At 42.0% G+C, this 18,483-nt stretch overlaps 1 protein-coding gene across 1 annotated transcript; it reads left to right on the forward strand.

The window, feature by feature from the left end:
• The first annotated feature begins 6,059 nt into the window (after positions 1 to 6,059).
• Positions 6,060 to 10,354, forward strand: IAPP (islet amyloid polypeptide). The gene is made up of 4 exons (XM_073624085.1): positions 6,060 to 6,322; positions 6,502 to 6,598; positions 6,684 to 6,809; positions 9,905 to 10,354. The coding sequence occupies exons 1-4, from the start codon at positions 6,235 to 6,237 to the stop codon at positions 10,092 to 10,094; spliced, it is 501 nt and encodes a 166-aa protein (XP_073480186.1). The 5' UTR covers positions 6,060 to 6,234; the 3' UTR covers positions 10,095 to 10,354.
• The last annotated feature ends 8,129 nt before the right edge of the window (positions 10,355 to 18,483 follow it).

Here is an 18,483-nt window from a genome sequence, read left to right on the forward strand (position 1 = left end):
TGGGAGCCCCTCATAATGAGCACAGCAGGGGTACAAACCCAGGAAGTCAGGACAGCACAGGGATGGTGGGAGCCCCTCATAATGAGCACAGCAGGGGTACAGCCCCAGGAGGAATTCAGCACAGCACAGGGATGGTGGGAGCCCCTCATAATGAGCACAGCAGGGGTACAGCCCCAGGAGGAAGTCAGCACAGCACAGGGATGGTGGGAGCCCCTCATAATGAGCACAGCGGGGGTACAGCCCCAGGAAGTCAGCACAGCACAGGGATGGTGGGAGCCCCTCATAATGAGCACAGCAGGGGTACAAACCCAGGAAATCAGCACAGCACAGGGATGGTGGGAGCCCCTCATAATGAGCACAGCAGGGGTACAAACCCAGGAAGTCAGGACAGCAAGACAGTTGTCTTTGTACTCCTCACCTGGTTGCCGCCACATACGCTTGACACCATCTGAACCAAATAAGTTTATCTTGGTCTCGTCAGACCACAGGACATGGTTCCAGTAATCCATGTCACTAGCCTGCTTGTCTTCAGCAAACTGTTTGCGGGCTTTCTTGTGTATCATCTTTAGAAGAAGTTTCCTTTTGGGATGACAGCTATGCAGACCAATTTGATGCAGCACGTGGCGTATAGTCTGAGCACTGACAGGCTGACCCTCCACCCCTTCAACCTCTGCAGCAATGCTGGCAGCACTCATACATCTATTTCTCAAAGACAACCTCTGGATATGACACTGAGCACAAGCACTCAACTTCTTTGGTCAACCATGGCGAGATCTGTTTTGAGTGGAACCTGTCCTGTTAAACTGCTGTATCGTTTTGGCCAGCATGCTGCAGCTCAGTTTCAGGGTCTTGGCAATCTTCTTATAGCTTAGGCCATCTTTATGTTGAGCAACAATTCTTTTTTCAGACCCTTAGAGAATTCTTTACCATGAGGTTCTATGTTGAACTTCCAGTGACCAGTATGAGAGAGTGAGAGCGATAACACCAAATGTAACACACCTGCTCCCCATTCACACCTGAGACCTTGTAACACTAACGAGTCACATGGCATCAGGGAGGGAAAATGGCTAATTGGGCCCAATTTGGATATTTTCACTTAGGGGTGTACTCACTTTTGTTGCCAGCAGTTTAGACATTAATGGCTGTGTGTTGAGTTATTTTTGTTATACAAGCTTTACACTCATTACTTTACATTGTAGAAAAGTGTAATTTCTTCAGTGTTGTCACATGAAAAGATATAATAACATATTTACAAAAATGTGAGGGGTGTACTCACTTTTGTGACATACTTTATATATATATATATATATATATATATATATATATATATATATATATATATACACAGTGGTGATGGAAAGTATTCAGACCCCCTTAATTTTTCACTCTTTGTTATATTGCAGCCATTTGCTAAAATCGTTTAAGTTCATTTTTTTCCCTCATTGATATACACACAGCACCCCATATTGACAGAAAAACACAGAATTGTTTACATTTTTGCAGATTTATTAAAAAATAAAAACTGAAATATCACATGGTCCTAAGTATTCAGATCCTTTACTGTGACACTCATATATTTAACTCAGGCACTGTCTATTTCTTCTGATCATGCTTGAGATGGTTCTACACCTTCATTTGAGTCCAGCTGTGTATGATTATACTGATTGGACTTGATTAGGAAAGCCACACACCTGTCTATATAAGACCTTACAGCTCACAGTGCATGTCAGAGCAAATGAGAATCATAAGGGGAAAGGAAATGCCCGAAGAGCTCGGAGACAGAATTATGGCAAGGCACAGATCTGGCCAAGGTTACAAAAACATTTCTGCTACACTTAAGGTTCCTAAGAGCACAGTGGCCTCCATAATCCTTAAATGGAAGATGTTTGGGATGACCAGAACCCTTCCTAGAGCTGGCTGTCAGGCTAAACAGCTATCGGGGGAGAAGAGCCTTGGTGAGAGAGGTAAAGAAGAACCCAAAGATCACTGTGGCTGAGCTCCAGAGATGCAGTCGGGAGATGGGAGAAAGTTGTAGAAAGTCAACCATCACTGCAGCCCTCCACCAGTCGGGGCTTTATGGCAGAGTGGCCCGACGGAAGCCTCTCCTCAGTGCAAGACACATGAAAGCCTGCATGGAGTTTGCTAAAAACACCTGAATGACTCCAAGATGGTGAGAAATAAGATTATTTGGTCTGATGAGACCAAGATAGAACATTTTGGCCTTAATTCAAAGCGGCATGTGTGGAGAAAACCAGGCACTGCTCATCACCTGTCCAATACAGTCCCAACAGTGAAGCATGGTGGTGGCAGCATCATGCTGTGGGGGTGTTTTTCAGCTGCAGGGACAGGACGACTGGTTGCAATCGAGGGAAAGATGAATGCGGCCAAGTACAGGGATATCCTGGACGAAAACCTTCTCTAGATTGCTCAGGACCTAAGACTGGGCCGAAGGTTTACCTTCCAACAAGACAATGACCCTAAGCACACAGCTAAAATAACGAAGGAGTGGCTTCACAACAACTCCGTGACTGTTCTTGAATGGCCCAGCCAGAGCCCTGACTTAAACCCAATTGAGCATCTCTGGAGAGACCTAAAAATGGCTGTCCACCAACGTTTACCACCCAACCTGACAGAACTAGAAAGGATCTGCAAGGAGGAATGGCAGAGGATCCCCAAATCCAGGTGTGAAAAACTTGTTGCATCTTTCCCAAAAAGACTCATGGCTGTATTGGTGTATTGGATCAAAAGGGCCCCTGGACCATTAGCAACTTTCCTTGATGAGTTTTCTGCCTGGCTACCCTACTTTCTCTCTTCAGAAATTCCCACAATCCTTCTTGGTGATTTCAACATCCCTGCTAATACAAACACTCCTGCTACTTCTAAACTTCTTAGTCTAACCTCTTCATTTGACCTGAAGCAATGGGTACAGGCTTCTACTCACTCTGATGGCAACACCCTTGACCTTGTATTCTCCTACCTATGCACTCCATGCAACTTCTCAAACAATCCTTTTCCTCTCTCCGACCACCACCTTATTAGTTTCTCTTTCCCCCTGTCTTCCACCACCTTTCCCTCCAATCGCCTAACCATCACCCGTAGAAACTTTCGCAACTTCAACTCCTCTCTCCTCTATTCTGCTACTGACCACCTCTATGACAAAATCTCTCCCCTGTCCTGCCCCAACCAAGCCACGTCCATCTACAATAAATCTCTGTCCTCCACCCTGGACAAGCTCGCTCCCCTCACTACACGCAGAATCAGGTCTCGACCCCTACAACCCTGGCAAACAGATGACACTAAAATTCTCAAAAAAACGTAGTCGCGCTCTTGAGCGTCTGTGGCACAAGACTAAGTCTCTCAAAGACTTCAACCAATACAAATCTGCCCTCCAAAAATACTATTCTTTCCTCCACACTGCCAAGCAAACCTATTTTACAACTCTTATTAACACCTTTTCATCCAATCCCCGTAAAGATTGATACAATCCGTGATGAAATCTCCATTCTACAGGTATCTCCCCCAGCTAAGACCCCATGTCAACAGGTAAAACTGACACTCCCCCTATTCAAATCTGCTACTACAGATGAAGTTGCTAAACTCCTTTCTATCGCCCACCTAACCACCTGTCCCCTGGACCCTATTCCCTCTCAAATGCTACGGTTGCCCTCTGACTCCATCCTACACTCTCTAACCCACATCTTAATCTCTCCCTCACCTCTGGCATCTTCCCCGATGCTCTAAAACATGCACTGGTCACCCCCATACTCAAAAAGCCGTCCTTGGACCCTACCAATCTTAACAACCTACGCCCTATCTCCTTGCTCCCCTATTCCTCTAAACTCCTTGAACGCCTGGTTTACAACCAACTGAGTGACCACCTCATTAAAAACAACCTTGTTGATCCCCTTCAATCTGGATTTCGCACTCAACACTCCACAGAAACTGCTCTCTTAAAACTCACAAATGACCTACTAACTGCAAAAACCAACGGACACTATTCTGTACTCCTACTTCTGGATCTTTCAGCTGCCTTTGACACGGTTGACCACCCCCTCCTCCTCAAAAAACTTTACTCCCTCGATCTCCGTGACTGTGCTCTTCAGTGGCTCTCATCCTACCTATCTCAACGCACCTTCAGTGTCACTTACAATTCTACTTTCTCCACTCCCCTTCCCTTCTCTGTCCGGGTCCCCCAAGGTTCTGTTCTTGGACCTCTTTTATTTTCAATCTACACCTCTTCCCTGGGTCAGCTGATAGCCTCTCACGGCTTTCAATATCATTTCTATGCTGATGACATACAAATCTATCTCTCCACCCCTCAACTCACTCCATCAGTCTCCTCACGCATCACTAACTTACTAACCGACATATCTGTATGGATGTCACACCACTTCCTCAAACTCAACTTGTCCAAAACCGAGCTTATAATATTTCCTCCCCCCACGTGCCTCTGACTTCTCTGTCAAGAGCAATGGCAAAACCATCCACCCGTCCCCACATGTCAAGGTGCTAGGTGTTATCCTGGATTCTGAACTCTCCTTTCAGCCCCACATTCAATCACTTTCCAAAGCTTTCCGCCTCAACCTCCGCAACATCTCTAAACGATGTCCCTTTCTAACCAATGAAACCACAAAGCTCCTGATTCACTCCTTGGTTATCTCTCGCCTTGACTACTGCAACTCACTCCTCATTGGCTTACCTTTAAACAGACTATCCCCCCTTCAGTCCATCATGAATGCTGCTGCCAGACTCATCCACCTTACAAACCGCTCAGTGTCTGCTACCCCTCTCTGCCAATCCCTCCATTGGCTACCACTCGCCCAATGAATTAAATTCAAAATACTAACAATAAGTTACAAAGCCATCCACAACTCTGCCCCCAGCTACATCACTAACCTAGTCTCAAAATACCAACCTAATCGCCATCTCCGTTCCTCCCAAGACCTCCTGCTCTCTAGCTCCCTCATCACCTCCTCCCATATCCGCCTCCAGGACTTCTCCCGAGCCTCGCCCATCCTCTGGAATTCCCTACCCCAATCTGTCAGACTGTCTCCAAATTTATCCACTTTTAGGCGATCCCTGAAAACTTTCCTCTTCAGAGAAGCCTATGCTGCCTCCATCTAACAACTGCACTATTTTCTCCATTAGCTCATCCCCCACAGCTATTACCCTTATGTATAACTTAACCCTCCCTCCTAGATTGTAAGCTCTAACGAGCAGGACCCTCTGATTCCTCCTGTATTGAATTGTATTGTACTTGTACTGTCTGCCCTAATGTTGTAAAGCGCTGCATAAACTGTCGGCGCTATATAAATCCTGTATAATAATAATAATAAAAAAGGGTGCTTCCACTAAATACTGAGCAAAGGATCTGAATACTTAGGACTATGTGATATTTCAGTTTTTCTTTTTTAATAAATCTGCAAAAATGTCAACAATTCTGTGTTTTTCTGTCAATATGGGGTGCTGTGTGTACATTAATGAGGAAAAAAATGAACTTAAATGATTTTAGTAAATGGTTGCAATATAACAAAGAGTGAAAAATTTAAGGGGGTCTGAATACTTTCCATCCCCACTGTATATATATATATATATATATATATATATATATATATATATATATATCACACACACACACATATTGTATATAAATATATTACAAAGTGCATTAAATCATAAGAGTGGATAGCAGAGCGCTTCAGATACTGTATTATATATCAGATATACATTTCAAGTTTATTGTTTAAAATTTGTTATGACTTTGTTTGGGAGGCAGGGAAAACTTCTCATATAGATTCCGATGCGGCTATAGAGAATATTTCCTTCTATTAAAGCCTTTCACAGATCTTAATTCTGATGGGTAACATTGGAAAATATCACAATTTATAGATTTACTCTCAATCTGCTTTCTATGACTTAATAAAAAGGTAATATTGCGTATAATATTGAATAGATGTAATGCTCTGCCCTCCCACCAGTGCTGTCACTACTTATGAAGCTGTACATAATCTAGAAGCAGCTGTCACAGTAAAGAAAACTCTCTGAATCTTTTCACAATGATAGTTTGGGAAGATCAGGCATGTTGAATGGAGCTGTGGGAGTCACATGACTATTGCCCTGTGCTGGTGAGGGGCCCATGGCTTATGACGTCAGCCGTTCCCCAGGTGTGAGGGGTATAAAACAGCCGGCTGGTTGCCAATTGGAGATGAGACATCAGCCACAAGACTTCTACAGATGCCAGAAGTAAGGAATTCCCAGACCCCGTACTGGCCAGACACCAAAATTTCACTCCTGCGAACATCCTCGGAGTACCATCACCAAGGTGAGCCTTACTCATCCATCTCTGTACACTTCCCTTCTTTTCTATTAAACATTACACTTTACATTGCAAATGTTCTTACACTTTTCTCGGTGACACACAAAGAGTTACATGGAATTCTGCAGCATCGTATCCTTCATTGTCTCTATTGTGCCTCTAATTCCTATTATTTCTCTCTGCAGCCCGTCGAGGGGAGACAATGAAGCACCTGAGACTAATGGCTCTTCTCATTATTTTGTCCGTCACCATCAGCATTTCAAACGCGGCCCCTGTGGTCAGGTCAGTTTGGGAAGGGCAGGGAGGGGGACACAGGGTCCTTTCTTCCTGGAATCAAACTCACAATGTTCTCTCCTTTCTTAACTAGACAGAAAAATTCCGATATTGCCAACGGGACGTCAGAGAACGGATGGACAATTGCAGTACAGACCAAACACACCCTGATCACACCGACCAATGGGATGTCGCCGCTGGTGACCACCAGAGAGAAGAGGTAGGGAGCTTTTCTCTACTCAGGGGAACATTGGTCTGATTTTAAGAATGTGGGGAAAGTTCAGAACAAAAGTACGAAAGATAACAGTTAAGGTATTTGTATTCAAGTCAGTGAGTAGAGCTGTGATTTTTTTTTTATGTATATATATATATATATATATATATATATATATATATATATATATATATATATATATATATATATATATATATATATATATATATATATTATTATATCATATTTTATATATATTACATTGTGCCATGTGGACATATTACATAATCTGTATCTATTGTTTGTGTTCCCTTCATTATTACATTAATAATTCTACACATCTCTCCAAAAATACTGACCATTCTTTCATTCTATCTATAGCAAGAGAAATACCTAACTAATAGATTCTGTAACTTTTTCCACACAAGTGTTCTATCTATATTCTGCAGATTATCCCATCACTACCCCCTCCAGAGACCTGCAGAACATTGCTTCTTCCCTTCTCCCTCCTTACAGATACATTTTAATATATTCTGCAGTTTATTCCATCACTGACCTGTTCAGAGATCTGCAGAACATTGTTCCATCCCATCTCCCTCCCAATTGATGCAGGTTTATATAATCTGCAGATTATTCCATCACTGACCTCTCCAGAGATCTGCAGAACATTGTTTCATCCCATATCCCTCCTGACAGATACATATTGATATATTCTGCAGATTATCCCATCACTACCACCTCCAGACATCTGCAGGACATTGCTTCTTCCTTTCTCCCTCCTTACAGATACATTTTAATATATTCTGCAGTTTATTCCATCACTGATCTCTCCAGAGATCTGCAGGACATTGCTCCATCCCATCTCCCTCCTGATTGATGCAGATTTATATAATCTGCAGATTATTCCATCAGTGACCTCTCCAGAGATCTTCAGAACATTGTTCTATCCCATCTCCCTCCTGACAGCTACCTATTGATATTTTCTGCAGATCATTCCATCAGAGACCTCTTTAGAGATCTGCAGAACATCTCTCCACCCCATCTACTCCCTGAGAAATACATAATGATACATTCTGCAGATTATCCCATCAGTGCCCTTTATAGATCTGCAGAACATTGCTCCATCCCATTCCTCTCCTGACAGATATAGATTGATATATTCTTTAGATTATTCAATTACTGAACTCTCTAGAGATCTTCAAAACATTGCACTGTCCCCTCTACCCTTTATATTTTCATATTGATATATTCTTTAGATTATTCCATCGCTGACTTCTCTAAAGGGTTCCATCCCATCTCCACCAGACAGATACATATTGATATGTTCTTAGGAATTTTTCATTAGTGAGTTTAGAGATCTGCAGAACATTGCTCCCTCCCATCTCCATCTTGGCAGATATACAGAATATTGATGTTTTCTGCAGATTATTCCATCACTGATCTCTTCAGAGATCTGCAGAACATTGCTCTGCCCCATCTACCTCCTGATTTATATTGATATATTCTACGGTATTTTCCATTACTGACTCCTTTGTAGATCTGCAGAACATTGCTCCATTTCATCTACCTCCTGACAGATTATTCTGTCACTGACCTCTCTAGAGGTCTGAAAAACATTTCACTATCCCATTTACAGATATATATAACTATATCTGGAGGATATTCCATCGCTGACGCTTTTAGTGACCTACAGAACATTGCTCCATCCCATCTCTGATCTGGCAGATACATATGAATATATCCTGCAGATATACCCATCACCGACCTCTTTCGAGACCTTCAGAACATTTCTCCATCCCATCTCCTTTTAGGCAGATACATGTTGATATATTCTGCTGATTATTCCATCAATAACTTCTCTAGACATCTGCAGAACATTGCTCCATCTCATCTACCTCCTGACCAATATGTATTAATATATTCTGCAGATTATTCCGTCACTGACTTCTTAAGAGGTCTGCAGAACATTGCTCCCTCCAATCTCCATCCTGGCAGATACATGTTAATATATTCTGCAGATTTTATTTAATAATATCTATAGAAATCTGCAGAACATTGCTCCAACACATCTAACTCTTGACAGATACATATTGATTTATTTTGCAGATTATTCTATCACTGGCCTCTCTAGAGATCTGCAAAACATTGCACTGTCCCATCTACTCCCTAATGATTTGTGTTACTATAGTCTGCAGATATTTCCATCATTGACACTTTTAGTGATCTGTAGAGCATTGTTGTCACCGATCTGCCTCCTAACAGATACACATTGATATATTCTGCAGTTAATTTTATCATTTTATTGAAGAGCTTCAGAATGTTGGTATTGCTTGTCTACCTTTATCACTGACCTCTGCAAAGATCTGCAGAACATCACTCTACCCACCCTGGTATGCATATTGATATATTCTGCAGACTATCACTGATACTTTTAGTGATCTGTAGAGCATTGCTTTGCCCCAACTCCCTCCTCACAAATACAGATTCTGCAGATTATTTCTGTCTGATCTACCACCTGACAGATGCATATTGATATATTCTGCAGAATATCCCTTCACTGCCCTCTCTAAAGAGCTTCAGAGCAATGCTTTGTTCCACCAATCAATTGAAAGATACATATTGACATATTCTGCAGACTATTCCACCACGTACTTCTCTAGAGAGCTGATTACAGGTAGTTTGTGTAATTGCGTATCTTTGTGTGAATATAGAATGTCGATTAGATTGTAAGCTTCTGTGGGCAGAGACTGATATGTATGAAATTTAGCAGCATCAGGTAAATAACCAGTAATTGTATTTTTAGGAGAAGCAATGTCAATTTTCTCTTTGTTGAAGTGAATTTTCTGAGAGTCGGAACAATTATACACTCATCCCTGACTCTCAGCAACACTATGTGAAGTCAGTAAGGTAACTTTGGAGAACTTTAAGTGGCTTTATCTAAAAATCTTTTGTCTTTCCTGACACGTCAGCTGTTTCGTGACAACCGTCTGACTCTCCGTGGATGTGACGCCTTATTCTAATAGCTTAGTTGTTAGGGATGAAGTGGGTGGAAAATGGTAGAAAAACTCTTTGTAAACTGTTTTTTTTTTTCCCCTTCGCAGGAACCAGATAGAAAAGAGGAAATGCAACACGGCGACCTGTGTTACGCAACGTCTAGCTGACTTTCTGGTCCGAACCAACAACCACCATGGTCCCATCCACTCACCCACCAATGTAGGGTCTTTCACTTACGGCAAAAGAGATGTAGTGGGCCTTTTACGCCGTGAGTCCTTCGATTATCTACATCACTAACTGGCGAATGCCATTCTACAATCTGAGAACTAATATGAAGGGAAATGACTGACGGCTCTTAACTTTAAATATATTTTGAGTAATATCATTCTTCTGATGTTAAATTGAAGCTAAGATGTATTTCAGAGATGTCTCGGCCCCCTAATCCACCCAGCTGTCTGGTTGTCTCTATGTCTAGATCAGTTGCCTCCAGCCAGTGGCTTGGGTATCACATGTGAGTCGCAGCTCCCTTAAGGGCTAGTTTACCCTTGCTTAAAAATAAGGCTTGGGACACGCTTTGTTAAAGCTCTCTGAAGCCAGTAAAAAGCTCTTGTCACTAAATAAAATGGTTAGCTTACAGTCCTGTTTACACCTTGCTTTTGCTTGGTGCTTCGATGAGGCTTTGGTGGGACTTCAATGAGGCTTCTATGGTGCTTCGATGGGGCTTCAAGGAGGCTTTGTGGGGCTTCGACGAGGCTTCGGTGGGGCTTCAAGTGAGCTTTGCCATAGACTTCTATGAAGACTTTGGAGACGGTTTGAAGCACAACTAAAGCAACATTTTTAAAGCAAAGCCAAAGCAAAAGCAAGGTGTAAACAGGACTGTAAGCTAACCATTTTATTTAGTGACAGGAGCTTTGACTAGTGTTCAGAGAGCTTTAACAAAGCTTGTCCGAAGCCTTGTTTTGAAGCAAGTGTAAACTAGCCCTTAATGTGTGTTGAAGCCGAAGCAAGTGTAAATGAGCCCTTAACGTTACTTGCGACAGTCTCTTTTGAGGTCTTCGGTAGCCGTTTGTCTGGCTTCCTCCCACATTGTACATTTTCTATAGGCATGTAAATGAGCAACAGATGCATAATTAAAACATTTCGTTTTATTGCTCCTTTTTCATATTCCGTGTTCACTTGTTACATCTGAATGTGGCCTATAAGATGGTTATATAGGATTTCAGATCCCATGTCTAGAACACACCAACAATATTCACCAGAGGTTGTCAGATGAATCCCAGCCTGTCAGATCCAAGAACATCTAAAATATATTACAGTACACACACAGGTGTCTGTGGAGCATGATATTCAGCGGGCATTTGGTAAGCTTAAGTGACCATTTATTAAGCATTAATGAAGTGTATATAAACCCAAGAAGAAATATTTAATATATTGCAGATTACCAGTCTTAGATGTGATGGCTGCATTTGTTTTTCTTATGCTGTCATCCTTTATTTCCACCTGGTGATCCTGCCAGTAATACACTTCCTGTCCTAGGCTGAAAACACTCATCGTGCTCTATCTGTGGAGAAGCAGTGTTGTCACCTTGGGAAAGAACTACAAAACACCCCCCTTTCATAATAGGGGGAGATGTTTTTCGTTCACAAAGAGAGCTGAGAACAGTGTAACCATAGCTCCCAACTGTCCCTGATTTCGAGGGACTGTCCCTGATTTAGAACAAAGTCTCTCTGTCCCTCTTTCCTCCTCATTTGTCCCTTATTTTGGTCTGATCTGTATAGTCGTATATAAAAGGCACTTTTTATCTTTCAAAAGTTTCCCAGTGCTAAACCTTTCATCCAGATTCTAAATTGCTGCATTTGTAAATTTCAAAAGTCAATATAAAGAAATAGTAGTGGTAAAAAAAAGCCCTTGTGGGTTTAACTAATAATTTTTTGTATTTCACCTTTAAGGGGGCGTGGCAGGGGGTGTGTCCTATGCCTACATACTTTTGCTAATAGGTGTCCCTCATTCCAATCAAGTTGAGAGGTATAGTATAACTAATAAAAGAGCAGATACATCCAGACAAAAAAACAGCCAGCAACACGCCATGAAGTCCAATGCATGTAAAACCTGGTAGATTCACTTATAGAAAAAGTTTTCTGTGTATCAGATTCAATGCTATATTATTAAAATTTGCTCCATCTACGGCCAGCTTTAGACTGCACAATCAACACCTTTATTTCAGAGAATGCAAAGTTCACAATTAGACGATTGGCAGATCAACATAAATTAAAAATGGATTCTCTCTCACCTTACAGGATGTAGCAGATGGGCACTTAGGCTTGATTCACATCTATGCATGTTGCTTTTGAGCGTTTCTGCAGTGTTTTTTGTGATGCTTGCCACGTTTTTGAGCAGCGTTTTTGCAGCGTTTCTACAGCGTTTTTGCGGCGTTTTGCGTTTTTTTTTTTTTTTACAGTTTTTTTTAGACTGTATAAAGTCAGTCTAAAAAAAAAAACAAAACGACAAAAACGCCGCAAAAATGCTGCACTTGCGTTTTTGATGCTGGTCCATTGAATTCTATTACATGCAAAACGCTGCTTTTTGCATGAAAAAAAGTCCCTGACCCTTTCCAAAAACGCAGAGGTACAAAAAGGCATTGATGTGAACATGTTCCATAGGAACCCATGTTAAAAAATTCCCATGCATTAATGCAAAATGCTTCAAAAAACGCGCTAGTGTGAATGGAGCCTTAGTCCTGGTTCACACCTATGCTGGTTGCAGTTTGCATACATACTCCAGGTGCATATAGCATTTTACAATACACGTTTTTGATCCATTGAAGTCTATGAAGCCAAAAAACAGAAAAAAAGTCCCTGGCCCTTTCTATAAAATGCATAGATGTGAACGTGACCCATAGGAAACCATGTTAAATGGACTGTAGTGTGTTTCTGCAAAACTGAAACCGCACTAAAAAAATGCATAGGTGTGAACCAGGTCTAAGCCTGGATTCACATGTATGCAGTTTTAGTGCTTTTTGCATTTTGCAGATTTGCACTGCAGTCCATTTAACATGGTTTCCTATGGAACACGTTCTGTAGTGCAAATCTGCAAAATGCAAAAAGCACTAAAAATGCATAGGTGTGAATCGAGCCTAGGCTCGATTCACACCTATGCATGTTGCTTTTGAGCGTTTTTGGAGTTTTTTTTTTTCATGCTTGGCACGTTTTTGAGCCACGTTTTTGAGCCGCGTTTTTGCCGCGCTTTTGCCGCGATTTGCGTTTTGCGTTTTTTTTTTTTTTTACAGTCTTGAAAAAAAATTACAAAAAAAAAAAAAACGGCAAAAACGCACCAAAAACGCATCAAAAACGCTGCAAAAACGGTGCACTTGCGTTTTTGATGCTTGTCCATTGAAAACCATTACATGCAAAACGCTGCTTTTTGCATGAAAAAAGTCCCCGACCCTTTCCAAAAACGCAGAGATACAAAAAAGCATTGATGTGAACATGTTCCATAGGAACCCATGTTAAAAAATTCCCGTGCATTTCTGCAAAATGCAAAATGCATCAAAAAACGCGCTAGTGTGAATGGGGCCTTAGGCTTGATTCACACCTATGCATGTTGCTTTTGAGCGTTTTTGGAGGTTTTTTTTTTCATGCTTGCAGCGTTTTTGCGGTGTTTTTGCCGCGATTTGCGTTTTGCGTTTTTTTTTTTTTTTTTAGGTTTTTTTTACAGTCTTAAAAAAAGTAAAAAAAAAAAAAAAAAACGGCAAAAACGCATCAAAAACGCTGCAAAAACGGTGCACTTGCGTTTTTGATGCTTGTCCATTGAATTCTATTACATGCAAAACGCTGCATTTTGCACGAAAAAAAGTCCCTGACCCTTTCCAAAAATGCAGAGAAACAAAAAAGCATTGATGTGAACATGTTCCATAGGAACCCATGTTAAAAAATTCCCGTGCATTTCTGCAAAATGCAAAATGCATCAAAAAACGCGCTAGTGTGAATGGAGCCTAAGTCTTCTTGAACACATAGTCTAGTTTGACCACCGGCCACAGGAAAACGCAGCAAAATCATGCCACGATTTTACAGCGTTTTTGTGGCCGGCGGACAAAACGCTCCTATCATGAATGCGATTATTCTGCATTAAGTAGAGGGAGGTTGAAGCTCCCCTAACTGCGGCAGCTTCTAAATGCTGCTAAAAGCCTATGTGTACTTGGACACTTAGGCTTTTATGGAGTTGGGTTTAGGAGCTTTGGCAAAAAACGCCAAAAGCTCCTAAACTCAAGTTTAGGAGCTATAGTGTACATGAAGCCTAAATGTTGCTGCAGATGGTGTGACGATTACACTATAAGATCCAGCTCTAAGGCTCGATTCACACCTATGCATGTTGCTTTTGAGCGTTTCTGCAGTGTTTTTTGTGATGCTTGCCACGTTTTTGAGGAGTGTTTTTGCAGCGTTTTTACAGCGTTTTTGCGGCGTTTTGCGTTTTTTTGTTACAGTTTTTTTATACTGTATACAGTCTGAAAAAAGAAAACGCCAAAAAAACGCTGTAAAAATGCTGCAAAAACACCGTACTTGCGTTTTTGATGCTGGTCCATTGAATTCTATTACATGCAAAACGCTGCTTTTTGCATGAAAAAAAGTCCCCGACCCTTTCCAAAAACGCAGCGATACAAAAAAGCATTGATGTGAACATGTTCCATAGGAACCCATGTTAAAAAATTCCCATGCATTTCTGCAAAATGCAAAATGCATCAAAAAACGCGCTAGTGTGAATGGAGCCTTAGGCAACAATCCAAGCACAAGCAGGGTAAGGAGGACCATACACTGCTCAAAGTTTGGCTGGTTCAGCTCATATATGCTTTGGCAAGGTGGGATCTAAAGGCAGCTGATACTAACCTTTCCTCGAAGGGGCCCGTCCCTTGGCGACATCTTCTTCTGTGTTCTGGTTTTCGGCCATCTTCACTGGCCGGCGTGGATAATATCACTCCTGTGCCTTAGCAGAAGCCCATTGTTCTGGCTGTTGTAAGTTTTGCTGCGCTGGGACACATTGCGAACAGGCTAACTGACTTTGATTGACAGCCAATGGCACCGCTGCTGTGTCTCAGCCAATCAGGAGGGAGAGTCCCGGACAGCCGAAGCACTTGAGCACATCGCTGGTTCGAGATGGGGTTCAGGTAAGTATTAGGGGGCTGAGGGGGGCTGAACACTGAATGCATTAAGATAAAAAACCTTCTGACTTTATAATCACTTTAAGTTTAGAGGTTACTTATTTATCATTACATAGTATTCATTTATTGTATTTTTTTATTATTTATGATTATTTTTATTTATTTGTGTATTTATTTTACATTTATTTATTCATTTATTCTTCTTATTATTAGTAGTAACACCCTAATGCCTGGTACACATGATGCGATCATTGGACAAATGATCGTCCATTTTTTTTTTTGCATGCTAATCTCATATCAAAAATTAAGAGTTTACTAATGTTAAGAAAATTCTCAAACGACAGAATAAAAATTCAGAAGTGATGTAATGTGTTGTAGTGTATTTGTATTGCATTTTCGAATGATAACTGTACTGCTTAAATGAAAACTATACAATCTGGCATCGTACGGAAAAAAATTTTGTGCATGCCCGATCGGATACTATCGGATGAACTGGCATGATCGACTCTCAAAAGTTGTGTACTAACGATCAGATTATCATACGATCGCTCCGAAAGCGGTATTTTTCATATGATTTTCTGATCGTGTGTACGGGGCTTAACCCTAAAAAAACATAAATAAATAACCCTAACTCTTAAAAAAAATAAATAAATAACCCCAACCCCTAATCCTAACCCTAACCTAACTTTAACTCTAACCCCTTACCCTAATTAAATAAATAAATAAATAAATAAATAAATAATAATAATAAAAAAAAAAAAGCTAATGGAAAAGCTAAAAAAGCTGAACACCCTAACAACAAATGATGCAACAGATGACAGCTTTCTCTATTAGCTTAAAAAAAATGGCAAAGCTTAAAAATGCTGTATAAATCACGCATAAAGAAGGACCAAAAGCATGCATAAAACGCTGGAAAACTCATAGATGCTACTTTCAGGTGTGAAAGCAACCTTAGTGCTCTGGATTTATAGACAGATATGTTTTGTTTATATTTCATATCTGAGGTTTACAATCACTTTAATGGCATTATGCAGAAGGTTTGGAATATGATTTAAAGATGGGAACTTGAGATGTATGAAATATCAGCTTTAGTTCAATTACCACACTCACATATGTGCATTACTCTCATTTGACGGTTTACAACAAGCCATTCGCGACAGTCATGATTAGCTTTTTCATACCCTGCTGCTGGAAGTTTGAAGACATCTTAACATCCTTTCTCAGCTGGCCTGTGTGCTGTCAAATGTGTCTTAGTCAGCGCTGTTTACCTTTTTATCAAATGTGTCACCTTACAGGAATGTCCTGCACAGACATGAGTGTAGCAAGGTCCTGGACCTCTAGAGGCCTAATGGTGACCTGCAGAGTCCCGGATTGGGCGGGCCTTTCCCGCATTTACACCTTTGTCCCGCTATCCCGCTGTACAGGGGTGTTGTCCCGCATAATTCTGTTGCTGATATGATAACATCCAGCACAGGCAGGGATGGGCAAGCAAATCAGCTGGATGTCCACTGTCCAGCCAGGATGAGAGACTTCACCTGTCAGATCAGAGCTGTGATGTTGGGTATGGGCCAGACTACTACCCATACCCGCACCCTTTGTCAAGCAACCAGTGTATAGGGGAAGAGGCATACATTGCTGGCTGGGGAAAAGGTACCAAGGCAGGGTTTTTTCAGCTTTCAGTTTCTGCAGTAGTTGAAAGTGGGGGTAGAGCAGCTCTCCCACGGCGTCTCCCTGCTCTGCACCACCATCCTTATCTCCTATCTGGTCGGGGAGTTCAGAAGCTGAAAGGGAGTGTACAGAAATGTTCTTTTACAAAGGTAATGATGTGGAGGATGGCGGAGCTTTGGGGGATTGGAAGATGAAGGCAGAGGAGATGTGTGTGTATTGCAGAAGTTGTAGAAGCGGAGCAGAGGTGCAGTATTGGGATGTACATGGATGAATGGACTCTGTACCTAGTGTTCTCTTGAACCCTGTACATAACGCACGCCAGAACCCACCTTCCTGTACATAACGCACGCCAGAACCCACCTTCCTGTACATAACGCACGCCAGAACCTTCCTTTCTGTACATAACGCACACCAGAACCCACCTTCTTATACATGACGCATGCCAGAACCCACCTTCCTGTACATAACGCATGCCAGAACCCACCTTCCTGTACATAACGCACGCAAGATCCCACCTTCCTGTACAAAATGCACTCCATCACCCACCTTCCTGTACATAACGCACTCCAGAACCCACCTTCCTGTACATATGGCACTCCATAACCCATCTTCCTGTACTTAACGCACACCAGAACCCATCTTCCTGTACATAACGCACGCCAGAACCCACCTGAACCCTGCACTCTGTACCTCACACTCTCCTGAACTCTGCACTCTGTACTTAACACATTCCATAACCATGCACTCTGTAAGTAAAGCATTCCTGAACCCTGCACTCTGTACGTAACGCATTCCTGAATCATGCACCCTGTACATAATGCATTCCTGAACCCTGCACTCTGTACGTAAAGCATTCCTGAACCATGCACTCTGTATGTAACACATTCCTGAATGGACTCTGTACCTAGTGTTCTCTTGAACCCTGTACATAACATACACCAGAACCCACCTTCCTGTACATAACACACGCCAGAACCCACCTTCCCGTATATAATGCACACAAGAACCCACCTTCCTGTACATAACACACTCCAGAACCCACCTTCCCGTATATAATGCACACAAGAACCCACCTTCCTGTACATAACACACGCCAGAACCCATCTTCCTGTACATATCGCATGCCAGAACCCACCTTCTGTACATAACGCACTCCAGAACCCACCTTCCTGTACATAACGCACTCCAGAACCCACCTTCCTGTACACAACGCACGCCAGAACCCACCTTCCTGTACATAACACACTCCAGAATCCTGCACTCTGTATCTAGCACTCTCCTGAAACCTGCACCCTGTGCATAATGCACTCCAGAACCCTGCGCTTTGTAACTAATACTCTGCTGAACCCTGCACCCTGTGCATAATGCACTCCACTCTGTACCTAGCACTCGCCTGAACTCTACACTCTGTACCTCACACTCTCCTGAACCCTGCACTCTGTACGTAACACATTCCTGACCCCTGTACTCTGTATGTAATGCATTCCTGAACCTTGCACGCTGTACGTAACACATTTCTGAACCCTGCACTCTGTACGCTACGCATTCCAGAACCCTACACTTTGTACATAACGAATTCCTGAACCCTGCACTCTGTACGTAACGCCCTACACTCTGTACGTAACGCATTCCTGAACCCTGTACTCTGTACGTAACACATTCCTGAACCTTGCACGCTGTATGTAACACATTTCTGAACCCTGCACTCTGTGCGTTACGCATTCCAGAACCCTACACTTTGTACATAACGAATTCCTGAACCCTGCACTCTGTACAGTACGTAACGCATTCCTGAACCCTACACTCTGTACGTAACGCATTCCTGAACCCTGTACTCTGTACGTAACGCATTCCTGAACCCTGTAA

Source organism: Aquarana catesbeiana, linkage group LG03, assembly GCF_042186555.1.
Source record: "Aquarana catesbeiana isolate 2022-GZ linkage group LG03, ASM4218655v1, whole genome shotgun sequence".
In the NCBI taxonomy this organism is placed as follows: domain Eukaryota; kingdom Metazoa; phylum Chordata; class Amphibia; order Anura; family Ranidae; genus Aquarana; species Aquarana catesbeiana.